Source organism: Tenrec ecaudatus, chromosome 3, assembly GCF_050624435.1.
Source record: "Tenrec ecaudatus isolate mTenEca1 chromosome 3, mTenEca1.hap1, whole genome shotgun sequence".
Lineage (NCBI taxonomy): Eukaryota > Metazoa > Chordata > Mammalia > Afrosoricida > Tenrecidae > Tenrec > Tenrec ecaudatus.
This window is the reverse complement of record NC_134532.1, coordinates 23,597,089-23,615,192: the sequence shown is the minus strand read 5'-3', so window position 1 is coordinate 23,615,192 and position 18,104 is coordinate 23,597,089. Positions and strand designations below refer to the sequence as shown.

The following is an 18,104-nucleotide window of genomic DNA, read 5'->3' as shown; positions in this document are numbered from 1 at the left end:
CTCTATGAGGGGATCTCCATTGGCCGACACTTTTGCCTTGGGTCTCCACTCTGCACTTCCCCCTTCATTTAATATGATATATATACATATATACACATACATATATACATATACACATATATACACATACATAAACACACTTATATCTTTTTTTTGCATGATGCCTTATACCTGGTCCCTTGGGCACCTCGTGATCGCACTGGCCGGTGTGCTTCTTCCATGTGGACTTATTTGCTTCTGAGCTAGATGGCCGCTTGTTCACCTTCAAGCCTTTAAGACCGCAGACACTATCTCTTTTGATAGCCGGGCACCATCAGCTTTCTTCACCACATTTGCTTATGCACCTATTTGTCTTCAGCGATCCTATCATGGAGGTGTGCAGTCAATGATATGATTTTTTGTTCTTTGATGCCTGGTAACTGATCCCTTCGGGACCACTCTATCACATAGGCTGGTGTGTTCTTCCATGTGGACTTTGTTGCTTCTGAGCTAGATGGCCGCTTGTTTATCTTCAAGCCTTTAAGACCCCAGTCACTATCTCTTTTGATAGCCGGGCACCATCAGCTTTCTTCACCACATTTACTTGTTCACCCACTTTGGCTCCAGCCATTGTGTCGGGAGAGTGAGCATCATAGAGTTCCAATTTAATAAAAGAAGGTATTCATGCATTGAGGGAGTGTTTGAGTAGAGGCCCAAGGTCCTTCCGCCACCTTAATACTTGACCTATAAATATAGACACATAGATCTATTTCCCCATCCTCCTATATATATTTGCATGTACATGTCTTTGTCTAGACCTCCATGAATGCCCTTGGACTCCTAGCTCTTTCCTCCATCTCCCTTGACTTTCCTCCTGCCCTACTACCATGCTTCATCGCCACCTGGGCTAGAGTATACCTCTTCTCTAAGCAACCTTACCCTTGATCATTTCCCACCAGTCCTGCCACTCCCCCTTCTCTACCATTTGGGGTCCCATGTTTTTCCCTTCTCCCTGGGTTTGTTAACACCACTTCCTTACCCCCCGTACCCCCCCACCCCAATCATGGCCTTATTTTTAAAAATACCAAATCTGTGTTCATTCATTAATTTCATATCCAACCTTGTTTCTATAATAACTGTTTTTATCATTTGGATTGCTTACATGATTGTATTTCTTCCAGTGGACAATAAACTTTAAGCATAGTGTTTTATTTATATTCATATAAGAGGGTTGCCACTAAAGATTTACCTTGTATCAATGCTTATTTTAAGAGGTCGATTATAAATCAAGATGATGGAAAGATTCATTGTTCTCTTTTTTTATAGAACTCCAGAAAGATGGTGATCATATGCTCGAATACTTGCAACATGAAAGATATGGGAACAGAAAGGAACAGTGCTATAAATGTAATACAATGGAAAGTATGGTTTCTCAGCACAAAACTAATTTTCCTCTCAAGGAAAATTATGAGATGTTTGGCTTACATGAAGAAATTGTCGAATCAGATTTAATCATTCTGGAATTAAATCAGAACAGGAGCAACAAAGTACAGAAGTCAGCTGTGCTCAGTGGAGATGAGAAAACTTTTCTCCATGTTGAACAGGAGCAATTTTATAGTGAAATGAGATTCTCTGAGTGTGAACAATCCAGGCTCATGAAGTCCCAGTGGATTCAGCATCAGGAATCGTATGAAATTGGCAAACCACACCCAGGTGATAAACGTGGGACGGCCTTCATTGAAGAGTCTTTGCTCTATGAGCACCAGATCATTGATACACTAGATAAGACCTACAGTTGCAGATATTGTGGGCAAAATTTCAATAAAATGTTCAAACTTAATGAACATTATCAGAAAGCTCACGAACTACAAAAGCTATATAAATGCTTAGATTGTGGCAAATGTTATCACAGTAAATCATACCTCAAAAAACATCAGAAAACTCATGCGGCACAGACTCTCTGTGTGTGCAATGAATGTGGGAAAGGCTTCACCAGGAAGAGTCTTCTCACTGTTCATCAGCGAATTCATACTGGGGAGAAACCCCATGTATGTGGTGAATGTGGCAAAGGCTTTATCACGAAGACTACTCTCACTGTTCATCAGTGAACTCATACTGGGGAGAAACTCCATGTATGTGGTGAATGTGGCAAAGGCTTCATTCAGAAAAACCATCTCAAAATGCATCTACGAACTCATACAGGAGAGAAACCCTATGTATGTCGTGAGTGTGGTAAAGCTTTCAGCTGGAAGAAATCCCTTCTAGGACATCAGGCATTTCACACAGGAGAAAAACCCCATGTATATGGTGAATGTGGAAAAGCTTTTATCTGGAAGAATGATCTCACTGATCATCAGCGAACTCATACTGGAGAGAAACCCCATGTATGTGGTGAATGTGGAAAAGCTTTTATTGGGAAGAAGAACCTCACTGATCATCGGCGAACTCATACTGGAAAGAGACCTCATCTATGTGGTGAATGTGGCAAAGCCTTTCTCAGGAAGGCTGCTCTCACTGTTCATCAGCTAATTCATACTGGAGAGAAACCTCATGTATGTAGTGAATGTGGCAAAAGCTTCATTCAGAAAGGAGATCTCAAAACTCATCTATGAATTCACACAGGAACCAAAACCCATGTATGTGGTGAATGTGGAAAAGACTTTCTTAGGAAGAATAAGCCCATTGTTCACCAGGAAACTTATCCTGGAGAGAGAGAAATCCCATGTATGTAGTGAATGTGGCAAAGGCTTCATTCAAAAAGCACATCTCAAAACTCATCTATGAATTCAAACCGGAGAAAAACCTTTCATGTGGTGAATGTGATGCCTTAGTAGGTACATCAGAGATTTCACCAAGGAAAGAAGCCCTTTCCATGAATTATTTGTGGGAAATCTTATATGTGGAAGTTAGGTCTTGTTAAACATGAGAAAAATTCACAAGAAAACCTTTCATTGGAGTTAGTGTGACAAAGCTTTCAAAACAAAGGTAGAGGTTAGGTGGTAGAGTTTGGCCTGGGCCAAGCATGGGAACAGACAATTGTGACTTAGCATATCAAGACCCATGTTCTGCATTGCTGTCTCTCTACTGACATGGCTCACTGTTTCAGAGAGAGGGCCTTCCAGACATCCACAGGGTGCATGGGTATCTCATTGTTCTTCTCTTTCAAAGAGCTGAACCTGGTGTTTCTGGATCAGAGGTGTACCAACTAGTAGAGTATCCACACAGATGACAGTTTTGCGTGCACCACCTGCATGCTCTTTGTTATCCAGCCCCACCCACCAGAGACAGCACAGAAGTACAGTAAAAGAAGAAGAAAGAAAATAGAAGATGTATGGGAACAATTAGTCCAGAGGGTGAATTGACCACAGCGACTCTCATCCTCCACAACCCTGAGACCAGAAAAACTAGATGGATCACAAAAGGGTTCTAAGTCGAGTGGGAGACGAAAGTGGAACAAAACACAAAATCATAAAATAGTTCAGGCTTACTGGTCTGATGGAGACTTGGGATCCGCAAACTATGGGCTTTAGTGACTCTTCACTCCGGGACCTGTACTCACTCCTCTGCTTCAGCTTTCAGCCAAACAATATACTGACTTGGAGGGGAAGGATAACATCTGAGAATAACATACATTCCCTAGAATAATCAACTCTGCACAGCCAAATGGACAGCATTTGCTTAGGGATCAAACTCTTAAAAGCAAGAAGGAACAGGAAAGAAGGATGAAGAGTATAAAAACATAAGGAGGGTGGAAGTGGGAAGAAGGCTGGTATATCTTGGGAATACAATCAATGTATGAATTGTTGAATGGAAAACCATTTTACTCTGTAATGTTTTAAATCATAAAAAGTTAAAAACAAACAAAAACGAAGAGCTCATGTCTCATCAACTATTTCATGTAGGATAGTTACCATGTAGCTGTAATGAATGTGGATAGCAAACTTTTACTTGTGTTTCTAAGTTTTCTTTATATAAAGACACAAAATTGAAAAGTGTTAAGTTCAGTTAAGATGGGAAACTCCACAGGGAGCCATGTGACATCACATACCTGTGATCTCTTGCAGAAGGAGAGATCTGGTCATGTAGTTACTTTGCAAATACTCTTTTGGTTTCTCTCAATGTATCAGTAAACTGCATTAGGATTTTAACCGATGTAGTTCTGATTGGCCTTTGTCTCGAAAGGATTCATCTGCCAAAAGAGGATTTGTAAAGCAGAAAAACCATATGAATACAGGGAATGTGGCAGTGTATATGCATTTAGTGACTGGAAGTGTCTCCAGCATCCAATTACATTTTCTTTGATGTTCCTCAAAGTCCATAAGATAAACTCTGATGCACTAATTGGACAGAAGGGTTGAACAAAATGTCTGCCACATTGTATGACTGCAAATGTAAATCCTGCAGGAAATCATGAATACAGAGACTAGGAAAGCCTGATAGACATCCTGTTTGCTTACGTACATTGATATCAAGACCAATATCTGATTTTACATTTGCTCTCACTCTTGACCCATGTTAACTACGTTAACTGGAGAAATACTGTGACCATAGAGCAGGAATGTGAATGTTCTCATTCTCACGCAGAATTCTTTGGAAGGTGGATAATCACAGATGCAGTTAAGTTAAAATATAACCCTTTATCCTTTGAGTTCCTCTTTGACCCATTTAAAATCTATTGTAGTTTTTAATATTCCTCTTGGATTGAGCTTTATCTCTTTTACTTTCTTGTTGTTTTTTTAAAATATATTTCTCTCTATGAATTCCATGATAACTAATTGCTGGATCATATGGGATTTCAAGTTCTGATTGTTTGTAGTGCCTCATTGTGTTCCACAGTGGCTGTATGTGTTTATAAGTCCACCAGTAGTATATATGAATCCCAATCCCTCCAGATCCTCTCCACCATTTGATTTCCTTCTTTGGTTTGGGCTGGCATTGTAGGGGTTAAGCGCGATCTCATTGTGGTTTGAATTTGCATCTTCCTAAAGGCTAGTGATCGCGAACATTTTTTGTTTGTTATTCACAGGTATTTCATTTTTGGTGAACTGTCCGTTCATATATTTTTCCCATTTTTTCATTGGGTCTCTTGTTATTTTCTTGTTGAGATGATATAGAGTTCTGTATATATATGTTTTTAAAGGATTTTTTTTATTTTATTTTTTAAAATCATTCTATTGAGGCTCATACAACACGTAACACAATCCACGCATTCATCCAACTATCATGACCCCAGTTCTACCTTGCAAGTCCTGATGGACTGGAGGATGTATAATGGTACAGATGGGAACCGGAAACACGCAGGGAATACAGAGTTCTGTATACTTTTGCAATTAGCCCTTTGTCTGATGTGTCATTGGTTAAAAAAAAAAAATTCCCAATCCGTGGGCTCTTATTTCATTTTCTTGTTATTTAAAATCATTTTATTGGGGACTTGGACAACTCATCACAGTCCATATACACATCTATTTTGTCAAATATATTTGTACATTTGTTGCCCTCATTCATTCTCAAAACATTTGCTTTCTACTTAAGCCCTTGGTATCTGGGCCTCGTACACCCCTCCTTCCCCACTCCCCCTCCCTCATGAACCCTGGGTAATTTATAAGTTATTAATATTTTATTTTATCCTACAATGCCCCATGTCTCCCTTGACCCACTTTTCTGTTGTCCACCCCCCAGAGAGGAGGTTATTTGCATATCCTTGTAATCGGTACCCCCTTTGTATCCCACCTTCCCTCCACCCCCCAGTATCACCACACTCAGCACTGGCCCTGAAGAGTTCATTTGTCCTGGATACCCTGTGTTCCCAGTTCCTATCTGCATCAGTGTACATCCTCTGGTTTAGCCAGGTTTGTAAGTTAGAACTGGGATCATGATAGTGCTTAGGGGTTGGGGTGGGGGGTGGTGGCGGGGGAGAAGGAAACATTTAAGAATTAGAAGAAAGTTGTGTGTTTCTTTGATGCTACACTCTACCCTAATGGCTTATCTCCTCCCCGTGACCCCTCTGCACAGGGATGTCCAGTTGCCTACAGATGGGCCTTGGGTCCACACTCCCCCTCATTCACAATAATAGGATTTTTTTTGTTCTTTGGTGCTTGATATCTGATCCCTTAAACACCACTTGATCACACAGGCTGGTGTGCTTCTTCCATGTAGGCTTTGTTGCTTCTGGGCTAGATGGTCACTTGTTTACCTTCAAGCCTTTAAGACCCCAGATGCTGTATCTTGATAGCTGGGCATCATCAGCTTTCTTCACTACACTTGCTTGTGCACACATTTGTCTTCCACACTTGTGTCGTGCAAATGAGAATCACAGTAATAGAACACAGTGTTTTTATGTTGAGGGAATACTTGAGTGGAGGCCCAATGTCCATCTGCTACCTTAATATTAAAACTATAAATATATGCACATGGATCTCTTTCTCCATCATCATATATAAATATATTGACATATATACATGCCTGTGTTTAGGTCTCTATAAATGCCCTTTGCCTCCTTGTTCTTTCTTCTGTTTGCTTTGCTCTTGTCCCACTATCATGCTCAGCCTTCATTTTGGTTTCAGTAATTCCTCTCGGTTCCATTGCCCTTGATCACACCCTCCCAGGCTTCCTACAGCCTCTGTTGCCACTGATTTTGAATCACTCATTCCCTTGTCCCTGGGTTGGTTAACACCACTTCCTTTCCCCACCTTACCATCTCCCATGTCCTCCCAGAACCATCAGTCCTGTTTTCTTCTCCACATTGTTTATCCAGCCTATCTTATCTTGATAGACCTGCAGAGATAATATGCACATAAAAACAGGACAGCGCCAAACAAAGCAATATAGAACAACAGCAGTAACAAAAAAACCAATGACACAAAGAATCAAAAACCATTAAAAAAAAGGAAAGTCTGTAAATGGTCTAAGGTCTGTTTGTTGACCTTTAGGAGTGTTTTCCTGTCAGGTCTGATGGGGTGCCACGCCCTGGCCTCAAAGTGTATTCTTTTTATACCCCCTTGGGATAAGTTTGCTCTGTACACCCTTAGTGTTTTGCTTTGGTGGGGTCAGCTCAAGCACAAATCCTACCCTGTGTCTTCAGTGTTGTCCCATGTAGGGCTATGGGTCCGCACGGGTGTCATGTTTCAGGATGGAGCAGGTCATAAGGTCCTCTCTGTGCAATGGCTCCTCTGAGCAGGGCTATTATCCTCAGGGCTTGGTGGTCCAGGTTGTGCTCCACTCCCTCCCCCATCATTTGCTTCTGCTTCCTTCTGAGCATGGCAGGGTAGTTTATTTCCCCCATCAAAATGTCTATTCATTCTCTGTGGCACACCCTTCCAGGGTGGGGGTCAGGGTGGTTCTGGTTGGGGCAAACCCTATACAACAGTCTTTTTATGGATTTCCCCACCTGTTACATTGCCCCCCTGGTTGGGCGCATCATCTTGGGTTCCGTATGCACATTACGATTCGGTGGGGACACAACCAATACTCTCCCTTCGGGTGGGTTAGTGCCCTGTTCCGCCCATGTCATCATCTCACTTTCTCCCCACCTACATTCTCCTGCCTCCTTTCCCCTTCTTTATGTTGGACTCACATGTACCTTCCTGGGTTTTGTCTGATCTCCCAACTACCTATAATCCCACCCATGTATTGAGAGATAAGTGTCTATTCTATTCCTGCAGTGCTGATTGTACTTACCTCAGGGGCCTCATACCTGTCTTTTTGAGATTGACTTACCTCACTTAACATGATTCCTTCAAACTCTTCCCATGAAATGCCGTGTTTCATGTGATTGTCTGTGCTTTTCAGTGCTGTATCATACTCCATAGTTTGTGCCAGAGTTTACTAATCCCCTCGTCTATCAATGGAAACTTAGGCTGTTTCTATGTCTTTGCGATTGTGAATTGTGCCACAATAAACATTGGAGTGCAGATGACTGGTCGTGTTTTCTTTGTTACCTCCTCTGGGTATATGCCCAGTAGAGGGATGACTGGGTCATAAAGTTGATCAATTTCCATTTTCTTTAAGTATCTCCAGATTGCTTTTCACAGTGGCTGTACATATCTACATGACCACCAGCAATGGAAGAGGGTTCCTGTTTCTCCACAACCCCACCAACACTTGTTGCTCTCAGATTTTGGCTAGGCTTGGGAGTGTCAGGTGCTATCTCATGGTTTTAATTTGCATTTCTCTTACGGCTAATGAATGGGAACACTCTCATATGATTGTTGGCCCTTATGGATTTCTTCCCTAGTGAAAGTTCTTTTCAGTTATTTTGCCCACTTCCATAGGGGGTTAACTGTTTTCCTCTTTTTTCAGGTCATGAAGGTGTTGTAGATTTTAGTAATGAGCTCTTTATCCTATATGTTTTTACTAAATTCCTCTCCCAGTCTGTGGGTTGTTTTGTCACCCTCTTTGTGAAGTCTTTTAAGGAACACAGGGTTTTATTTTTATTAAATCCCATTTGTCAATTTCCAGTTCACCTGTGTGTGTGCCCTTCCCTATTGCAGTGAGCCTAAGCATTCCCAGGGCCAATGATCTTAGGTTTGCCCCGATTCCCTCTTTGATGGTCCTGATGGTTTGGTGTTTTTCTTCTAGGTCCATGATCTACCTTGAGTTTAGTCTTGTGCAGGAGGTGAGGTAAACGTCTTGTTTCGTTTTTCTACATGTGGATGTCTATTTTTTCCAGCATCACTTGTTAAAGAGGCATACACTTCCCACTTGCTGGTTTTGGGACCCTTGTCGAAGATCAATTTTATATATGCTGATGGTTTTATTCCTGGGCTTTTTATTCTTTTCGACTGGTCTGAGTAGCTGCCATTGTACCAGTTCCATGCTGTTTTGACCACTGTAGCTGTGTAATACATATTAAAATCAGGTAAGGTGAGTCCTCTAACTTTGTCCTTCTTGAGGAGTTCTCTACTAATTCTGGGCTTCTTCCCTTTCCATATGAACATAGTGATTGGTTTTTCCAATTCATTGAAGAAGGTTGTTGGTATTTGAATCAAAATAATATTGAGCTTGTAAAGTGCCTTGGGTAAGATTGTCTCTTTACTATGTTGAGCCTTCCAATCCATGAGCTTGGGATGTTCTTCTATTTGTGGAGGTCGCTTTTGGTTTCCTGTAGTGGTATTTTGTAATTTTCCATGTATAGTTCTTTAGGATATTTTGTTACATATAATCCTAGGTATTTCAGTTTGTTCTTGGCTATTGTGAAGGGTACTGCCTTCCTGATTTCCTCTTCCATGGCCCTGTCTGGCGTGTATAGCAATTCTACCAACTTCTCTTTGTCGATCTTGTATCCTGCCACTTTTCCATATTCTTCTATTGCTGCAAGTACTCCCATTGTGGGACTTTTGGGGTTTCAATACAGGATCATGTCATTTGTAAATAGCGGTGGTTTCACCTCCTCTTCTCACATTTGGATCCCTTCTGCTGTCTTATGTTGTTAGCTAGAACCTCCAGTACGATATTGAATAGAAGTGGGGACAAGGAACATCCTCGTCTTGTACCATTTTTCAGTGGGATTGTTTTTGTCTTTTCTCCATTAACTATGATATTAGCTTTTAGCTTTTCTTAGACAGCTTGTATCAGCTTGAGGAATTTATCTTCCATTTCTATCTTCGTGAGTGTCTTAATTAGGAATGGGTGTTGGATGTTGTCAAATGCTTTTTCTGCATCTATGGATATTATATGGTTTTTTTACCTTGTTTTTCTTGATGTGGTATATAATATTGATGGTTTTTCACATGTTAAACCATCCCTGCATCCCTGGGATGAATCTTACCTGTTTGTGGTAGATGATATGTTTATATACTTTTGTATTCTATTGGCCAATATTTTGTTAAGGATTTTTCCATCTATGTTCATTTGAGATATTGGTCTGTAATTCTCTATACCTGTGGGGTCTTTGCCCTGTTTAGGTATCAAAGTTATGCTGGCTTCGTAGAATAAGTTTGGGAGTTTGTCATTCTTTTCTATGCTTTGGAATACTTTATGGGGGATCAGAGTCAACTCTTAGTGGAATTCTTGGTAAAATTCTGTTGTGAAGCCATCTGGCCCAGAGAATTTTTTTTGTTGGTAGCTTCTTTTTTTTTTTTTTTTTTTACAGGGTTTGAAGTCCTCTTTAACCATTGGTGGGAACACTTTACAGCATAAGTAAAAACTCGAGTAAAATAAATACATCAGCTCCTAGGAGAGTGGACGCAGTGTGGATGGCGTGGGGTGGGCTGGCAGGTGGGGCGGGTGCAGATGCACGATGCAGAGCAGACACGACAGGAGACTTGGGGGAGGGCAGTGAGAGTCTTAAGTGTCCTAGTGCATGTCCTGGCTGTCGGTCCAGGCAATCTTGCAGGGGGGAGCTGAGCTCTCGCCCTCCAGGTCCACTTGCTCCTGATCTCGCTCCTTGGCTGCGTTCTTTTTGTCCCATTGCTGGTGCAGGTAGCGCAGGAGGATATTGGTTTTCTCAGTCACAATGATTTGTTCAGATGGGTACTCCCGAGTGGGCAGGTAGACTGAGGGGCGTCTGTTCTATGGGAGACCAAGAAGAGTCGGATAAGAAGCTGGGTCCCCACACTCTGAACACAAGGTAGGCAGCCCAACATGCTCTCCGGAGAGGCTGAGCGAGGCTTTGCACTCAGAGTCAGCATGGAATCGGCTAAAATTGCTTTTGTTGTAGAATGGAAATCCTTTCAGAAAATGGGCCATCTTCTGTAGCCGCTGTTGCTGCTTCTGCCGCCTCCTCTGCTGCTGCCGCCACCACCGCAGGTGCCACCACAGCCGCCTTCTCAGCCGCCGCCTCGCAGTAACTCGTTGGTAGCTTCTTGATGACCCTTTCTGTTTCTCTTGCTATGGGTTTGTTGAGGTTCTTGGCCTCTGTCTGAGATAATCTAGGGCAGGACTCTTTTTCCAAGTAGCTATCCATGTCTTCCACATTTCTGAATTCATTAGAATACAGATCTTCATAGTACTTTGTGATTGTCCTTTTAATCTCATTGGGGTCTATTGTAATTAATCCTGTTTCATCCCTCATCCTGGCTATTGATGTTTGCTCCTTTCTGTCCTTTGTCCGATTCGCCAGTGGTCTGTCAATTCTGTGATCCTTTCATAGAATCAGCTTTTAGCTGCATTTATTTTTTACATTGTTCTCTTCTCTTCCCACTGGTTTAACTCTTCCCTGATTTTTATTATTTCTTTTCTTTTGCTATTGGAGGGGTTGTCCTGCTGACTCTTAGTTGCTGGAGGTTTGGTGATAACATGCCTGTCATAAGTCTCTCTTCTTTTTGTCATATATATGTGGAATGATATCAATCTACCTCTGATAACTGCCTTCATAGAATCCCATAGGTTTTTATATTCTTGTTCTCATACGTTTCTAGAAACTTCCTAATATCCTCTCTTATCTGGGCCTGTACCCATTCATGTCGCAGTAGATTGTTTTTCATCCTCCAATTGATTGCCCTTGCTTTTCTGGACGTCCTTTTATTAATCTCCAGCTTTATATCATGGTGACATGAGAAAGATGTCTAAATAATATCTATGTTTGAATTTACTCAAGATTTACTTGTGTCCCAGCATATGGTCTATTCTTGAAAATGATCCATGTGGGCTTGAGAAGAATCTTTTCTTTCTTTCTTTTTTTTGGCGTTTGGATGGAAAACTCTATAAATGTCTATCAGGCCCAGTTGCGTAATTACATTTTTTTTGGCCTAATTGCATTGTTTAGGTCTATAGCCTCTTTGCTGAGCTTCTTTCCCAGTAATCGGTCTTTCTCTGATAGCGGAGTATTAAAGTCAACTACTATGATTATTGAATCCGTGATTTAGTTTTTCATCTTTTTAGTAGTTTCTTTAAAGCAATTTGCCACTCCACTGTTGGGCGCATAGATATTCAATATGCTAACTCGTTCTTGGTTTAGCATTGTGTGGTGTCCCTTCTTGTCTCTTTTAATGGTTTGAACCTGGAGGTCCATGTTGTCTGAGATTAAGATTGCCACCCCTGCTTTTTTTAAAGTGCCATTATCCTGGTATACATTCCGCGAGCCCTTTGTTCTTAGTTTATTTTTGTCTGTGCACTTAAGATGTGTCTGTTGCAGGCAATAGATTTGATAGATTATGTTCTTTGAGCCAGTTCTCCAGTCTTTTTCTTTTAATGTATGAATCGAGTCCATTGGTTTTCAGAGTTATTATCACAATCTGTGGATTCATTGTTGTCATACCCTGTCTTGTGTTTTGAATTTTCTCCTATCTCCCTTCATATTAGTGTGCTGTGTTTGTGTGGGGAGTTTCTAACTTGTCTTCTTTTTCTCTGAAGTCCTGTTGTCTTGGCAATTGTTCCTGGCACATTGGCTTCTGGGTAGAGATGGGCTATATGGTGGTCTCCTGCTTGTTCTTGGTGGAGGTTGATCCTTTGGCCACAGTGAGTCAGTCAGTATCTTCCACAAGGTTGAGTGCCTTGCAGCATATTCTTTCCTTGTCCTGGAAGACCCTTATCTCCCTTTATATCGAATGGATAATTTGACCATGTGGGGAGAGGGGAACTGCAGGAAAGGGAAGTACAGAAACCTCAGCCAGTTTGGCAATCAGGAGGGCTTGAGGATAGTACACATCTTTCAGTGGATAAGCAGGGAAGGGTTGGGACTCAACTTTCCCTTTCAGAAAGCAGTTTATGGAAGCTAAGATAAGCGTTAATCTTCTTAACTTTGTGAAGTAGGGTGGAATGGAGTATGGGACAAAGGGCACATTCTTAGAACAGGAGGATATTGACATTTGGGTAGTAATACAATGTGAAGGGACAAAACTGGGTGTGGAGAAGAAAGAGGTTACATACTTTAGTGATGAAAGAGACCTGGACAGCATTTTCAAAATTCTAAAACAGGGGCACATGAGTCAAGCTTCAGAGAAGTTCTTAAGCACTGCACGCTCACCAAATGGCTGGTGATTCACCCAGAAGGCCTAGGAAGTCAGGCTTAGTGAATTAGTTCTCAAAGGTCTCAGCCTTTAAAATAGAAATGCATTTCTGCCCTGGGCACAATGGGACACCGTGAATCAAAATCACCCCCATGGATACTAAAACAGTACTAGATTTGTTTTGTTTAATTGCTATGAGCATATAGAAACCCTGGGTGCATGGTGGGTGGGGCATTGACTACCTGAAATCCAGCTTCTTGGAAGAATGATTAAAGGGTCTGCCGCCAAATAATTTACAATCCAGACCCTACAATGCTCCTATGAGTTAGAATTGACTCAGTGACTGCGCTTATGGCCTAAATTGTATGATTTGAGTGAAAGAGAATGCTTCCTCCCATTTTGTGGAGCTGATTAACAGCCCCAAACTGAAAATATTTCACAGGAAATGAAATGTTGTTTTTCCCCCCACAAAACTTTAACCACTGAGTGAAAACAAACAACAAAAAAGGGACAGCAAACAAATTGTCAAAGTCATTCCCTCTGTCCTGGGTTTCTGGCTTTTTCAGGACGTGATTTTTCACTGTTTCTTCCATAGTCATAGGAGGCAGTGTCCTCATACTATAGTCTGATACTCTGAAGATATGATGTGTTTACTGAAATGACCATGGAGGAGACAGTTCCTTCTGAAAGTCCTCAAGGAGGTGCATTGATACAGCGACAGCAACACTAGCCTCTAATATAGCAGATATTGTTTTCATTATGCTGTATAATTGTGAGGTGACTGGTAGTCAGTTTTGATTCACTGTGAACCTATATACAATAGTTATAAATGATGCTTGGAGTTAGATTTGGTCAGTCATACTCAAGGTGTACTAACCCCCCAATATTCTTAAATGTGGAATGATGGTAGAAAATATGATCCCAAGGAAAATACAATCCAATTTGCTGGTGTTGTGTTCTGTTAATCGGTAAACAAGAATAAAAATGTGCAGGTTAAAATTCTAACTACTTTGTTATTTTTTTGTGTGTTTCCCTGACTCTATGACTAAGAGATGGCATGGAGAAGATCCCACTCCAAATCTTATCTAGTGTCCGATTGAAAAGCTCAACAGATAAATGGAGGCTTTTCTTCCAAGATGGCTTTGTCTTAAGTCTGGCATGCTGTCTTGGCTGTAAGCTAGGAATGCATACAGGGCTGAGGGCCTGGACCTCATTCTAGAACCTGGATCTCTCCTTTGGACTGAGAATCCTTCCATCTTGGTTCCTGAGTGTCTCCTGAAAGTCATGAGATAAAGTGAAAGTTATATTAAAAATTGTTGATTTTCATTGATATTTAAATAAAAATTACAAAATAAAAAATTTTAGATTATTATGGTCTACAACAGTGGTTCTCAACCTGTGGGTCTCGACCCCTTTGGGCATTGAATTACCCTTTCACAGGGGTCACTTGATTCATAACAGTAGCAAAATTTCAGTTAGGAAGTAACAATGAAAATAATTTCATGGTTGGTTGTGTCACCCCAACATCAGGAACCGTATTAAAGGGTTGGAGAATTAGCACAGTGGACAACCACTGGTCTGCAAGATCTGATACCTTATAAATACTTTGGGGCACTATACAATCAATACCACAAGGGAAACTATAGACAAGAGTTTTAATGGAGAAAAACACCTGTCTTTGCTTCAAGCACTGGAGCACACTACTCCAGGACTCCCAAATGTGTCCTCAGAAGCCCATCACCTCTTCTGTCCAGACTCACAGTGGCTGAGGATGGCAGCAGGACTTCTGCAAACTAGCTTTGGAGACCCACCTGACAACTGTGATGAGCAGTTGTGACTTGAGGATACAATTGTGCTATTGCTGGTCTATCCAGGACTCAGCAAATTTTAGGGAAATGTTCACCATCCTATATCCTCTCCTCCCAATACCAGTTATTGGGGACAGATTTGCATCAGGGCTGACAGATCCTTCAGCTTTGCCTTGTTCCCGCTGCATGATGTGCCTCCATGTGTGGCCTTCTGCTCTTTGGAAATAGAAGAACATTTACTTATATTACAATGAAATCTTTCAAATTCACTGTTTGATAAAAACTCACACTTCCCGGAAAGTCCTCAAGGAAAATAGTAAGATAGTGTGGAAGCCCCAGTCACTGACAGAAAGCCAGCTTTTAACTCCTCTCTGATCTGTCTGCTGGAACTGAGGCCTGGGGCTGGGAGTCCTGAGCACACACTGAAGCCCACTATCTCCCTGTAGGAAGGTGTGCATATTGAATGATTCCCTTTACTGTGTCTGTTCCTATGATCCAAGGCTGTGTCCTTAAGTTTGAGCCTGACGATTTGAATATGGGGAATGTTCTTGCCATTGTCTCTGGGGACTGCAATTCAGCCATTCATGGAGTGTATGTAGGATTTAGTACTAACATTAATACCAGTAACTGAGAGGAACTGCAGGCCCTTCCTTGGCACTGGACGATGTAGTCCATGCCATACTTGCTGGTGCTGAATGCAGAGGCAGGTCAAGAGAGTCTGAGATAGGCCTTCTTCTGCCTCAAGCCTTCCCCAGACTCTATCAGCTGCACCTTTCCCTGGACATCTGCAAACAAAGACATTCTTCCCAGGAAACTGTAATACATATCCATTGTTTATCTCTCTTTTCATCATCATCTTTTCCTTCTTAAAATTGTAACTGGGAAATCTCAGGCCATCCAACTTCACTGTGACTTGTGTATAATCATACCTCTTTAGTGAATGGGGAGACCTGGGCAGCCCATGGCTGTGACCTCTCCTAGAGTTGAAGGGTTGGCCTAGGTTGGTTTTCATCATCTAAGTAATACATCCTCTTGTCTATCCATGTTATAAGAGAGATAATTGAGGGCCAGATATGACTATTCTGAAGGAAGTAGTAGGCAATTATAATATTTGGAAATATATAAAATTTCCTATTATACAAGCTTACTGGTGAAACCTCATAGAGACTAGGAGAAACATGGGAAACCATAAGGATTTTTACCAGACTATAACCCCTCTCATCCATAAGAAATAAATGCCTATGTGTACAAGCAAATGACACCAAAACAGGAAGTTGTGGTCACATGTGGTAAACTACTGCAGTTGGTGGTGGGGTGGGCAGTGGAGCCTGAGATTAGGGATAAAAAAATAGAAGCTATATCCTAGAAGAGGGTCAGACATGTTTCCTGGGTCCATGATTGCCCCTGAGGGAGAAACATGGATGCTTATAAGACCACACCTCAGAAATAGGTTCAAAATTCCCCCTTAAGAAGAATGCAAAAAAAAGAAGGATGCAAAATCAGAAGATTAGATTAATTATCCCACCCTCAAGCAAAGCTCCATTACATAACAAACATTAATCAAATATAATAACTCCTGGATTTCACCTGAGAACTCCGCAATGTCAGGTGAAGGATTTTTGGTTCTTTTATTTTGAGGGATGTGTGTGTGTGTGTGGGGGGGGGGTACGGGAGAGTCCAAAGTCAAGAACTTCAACATGGATACTCACAGAATTGAACCTCTAATACCATTCTGTCTGATGCTCTTGACTTTACCATTTGAAATCCTTGGGTCATACTCTGAAGTCTGTGACTTTGGGATAGCAGTCACCTACGCCTCCCATACCAAGGAGTTTCAGCTTTAAGTTAAATGGAATAGTTCCATTCCTTTAATAATTGTAGGAGACTATTAAGTAGGGGTAATGCTGAGATGCTTCTGGGTGGCTGAAGCTATTTGGTCTTTCACATTTCCTGTTAAGTGACAAAACGTTCCCATTCAAGTTGGAGTCTCAACTAAAGAAGTATTATTTCTTTAAAGATGTACAACTGAGCAAGTAATAAACAATATATTAGCATTAATAAGCCATGTCACAACAATGCCTCGGGTTTCATAGTAAATAATTACATAATCTGAACAGGTTTCAGGCTCTTCTTTATGTTTTTGCTGATAGTGATATAATATACTATTTGCCCTTTTGAGATTGACTAATTGCACTCAGCATAAGGTTCTGTAGGTCTATATCATGATGATTTTAGACATGTATAGCGCACACATAAAAGAATGTCTTAGAAAGATTTGATGGAAATTATTTCTTGTTATGTGATCATGATACACAGATCACAGCCCTGTCCATATATTTCATATACCATAAGGTATTTATTATACAAATGATTTCAGACCATATTTATGCCCATTTACTTAGCTTAGTTCACTTATTTTTTTATGTGGGCATAAACCCATAAGCTTTTATCTAGCCAGCATAAATTGATTTTAATGCTCAACATCTTAGAACATGAACACATATATACAAACACTTTATCTATTTTTATAAAGAAAGCTATTATTCAGGTTAAAAAACAAAAATAGAGGAGAAAAAAGGCATTCATATTCTTAACATCATGAATCACAATAACAAACATGGCCATTCTGTAAACTTTTCTCCGAAACAATTGTAAACATAGTAACATTAAAAACAGCAACAACAAACATCATATTCTGAGAGAGGGAGAGTTTCCATTAGGAAGAAAAAAGACCAAGGTCTTAATTTCATTGGAGTAGAAGCCTTGGATGACATTTAAACTTTGTAAAGGTTAGCCTGAAACATTTAATAAATAGTTTGACGTTTCTTGTGCTAAAGTGAATAGGATCTCCCAGGATTATAGACTTAAGATAATACTTGTTTATAGCAGAACATTCTTTCAAGATGTAGATAATAAATAGAGATTTCCTTCTCTTCCCTGGATGTGGCTAGAGTAGTCACTGCTCAAATGCAGCCTCTCCTAACTCTAAGCAGAACAAAAGAATTGAAAGTCTAGATATAAATTCATAAAATCCCATACCCACCTGATACAAGCCAGAACAAGTCTGAAATTATGATCAGAACCACCTCTCTCGCTTTGTTTAAGCATGAAGTCTTCAATCTGGAGAATAACATAAAATGTTTAGCTGAAAGTGCTGGTGAAAACCTTCTGCAGCAAGGGAATGAACAACTTGGAAGAAAAGGTACTTTGTCCCATACATAAGGACAGGCATAGCTGCTAGCCCAGTACCTTTTGAGGAGGAAAGGAACCATTAGAAAGCCATAGCTCAGATCCAGGTTCAGGATGCCTGCCTAAGAATGAGCTTCAGTCGAAAGACAAGAGAAATGCCGCTTGGTCCAAACCCTGCCACAAACATGACCACCATCAAGTAAATGTAACAAGAAAGTGCATCGGGAAAGTTAAAATCTAG

The 18,104-nt window shown here is 40.9% G+C and overlaps 2 protein-coding genes across 2 annotated transcripts in view; both read right to left on the bottom strand.

Annotated features, from left to right (window-relative positions):
* Nucleotides 1–18,104, bottom strand: part of LOC142443180 (uncharacterized) — a 245,514-nt gene that overhangs the window by 6,349 nt on the left and 221,061 nt on the right. The window lies entirely within an intron of this gene.
* LOC142442563 (DET1- and DDB1-associated protein 1-like) lies at nt 10,273–10,665 on the bottom strand. The gene is made up of 2 exons (XM_075543656.1): nt 10,561–10,665; nt 10,273–10,488 (listed from the first exon to the last, which is right to left on the bottom strand). The coding sequence occupies exons 1-2, from the start codon at nt 10,663–10,665 to the stop codon at nt 10,273–10,275; spliced, it is 321 nt and encodes a 106-aa protein (XP_075399771.1).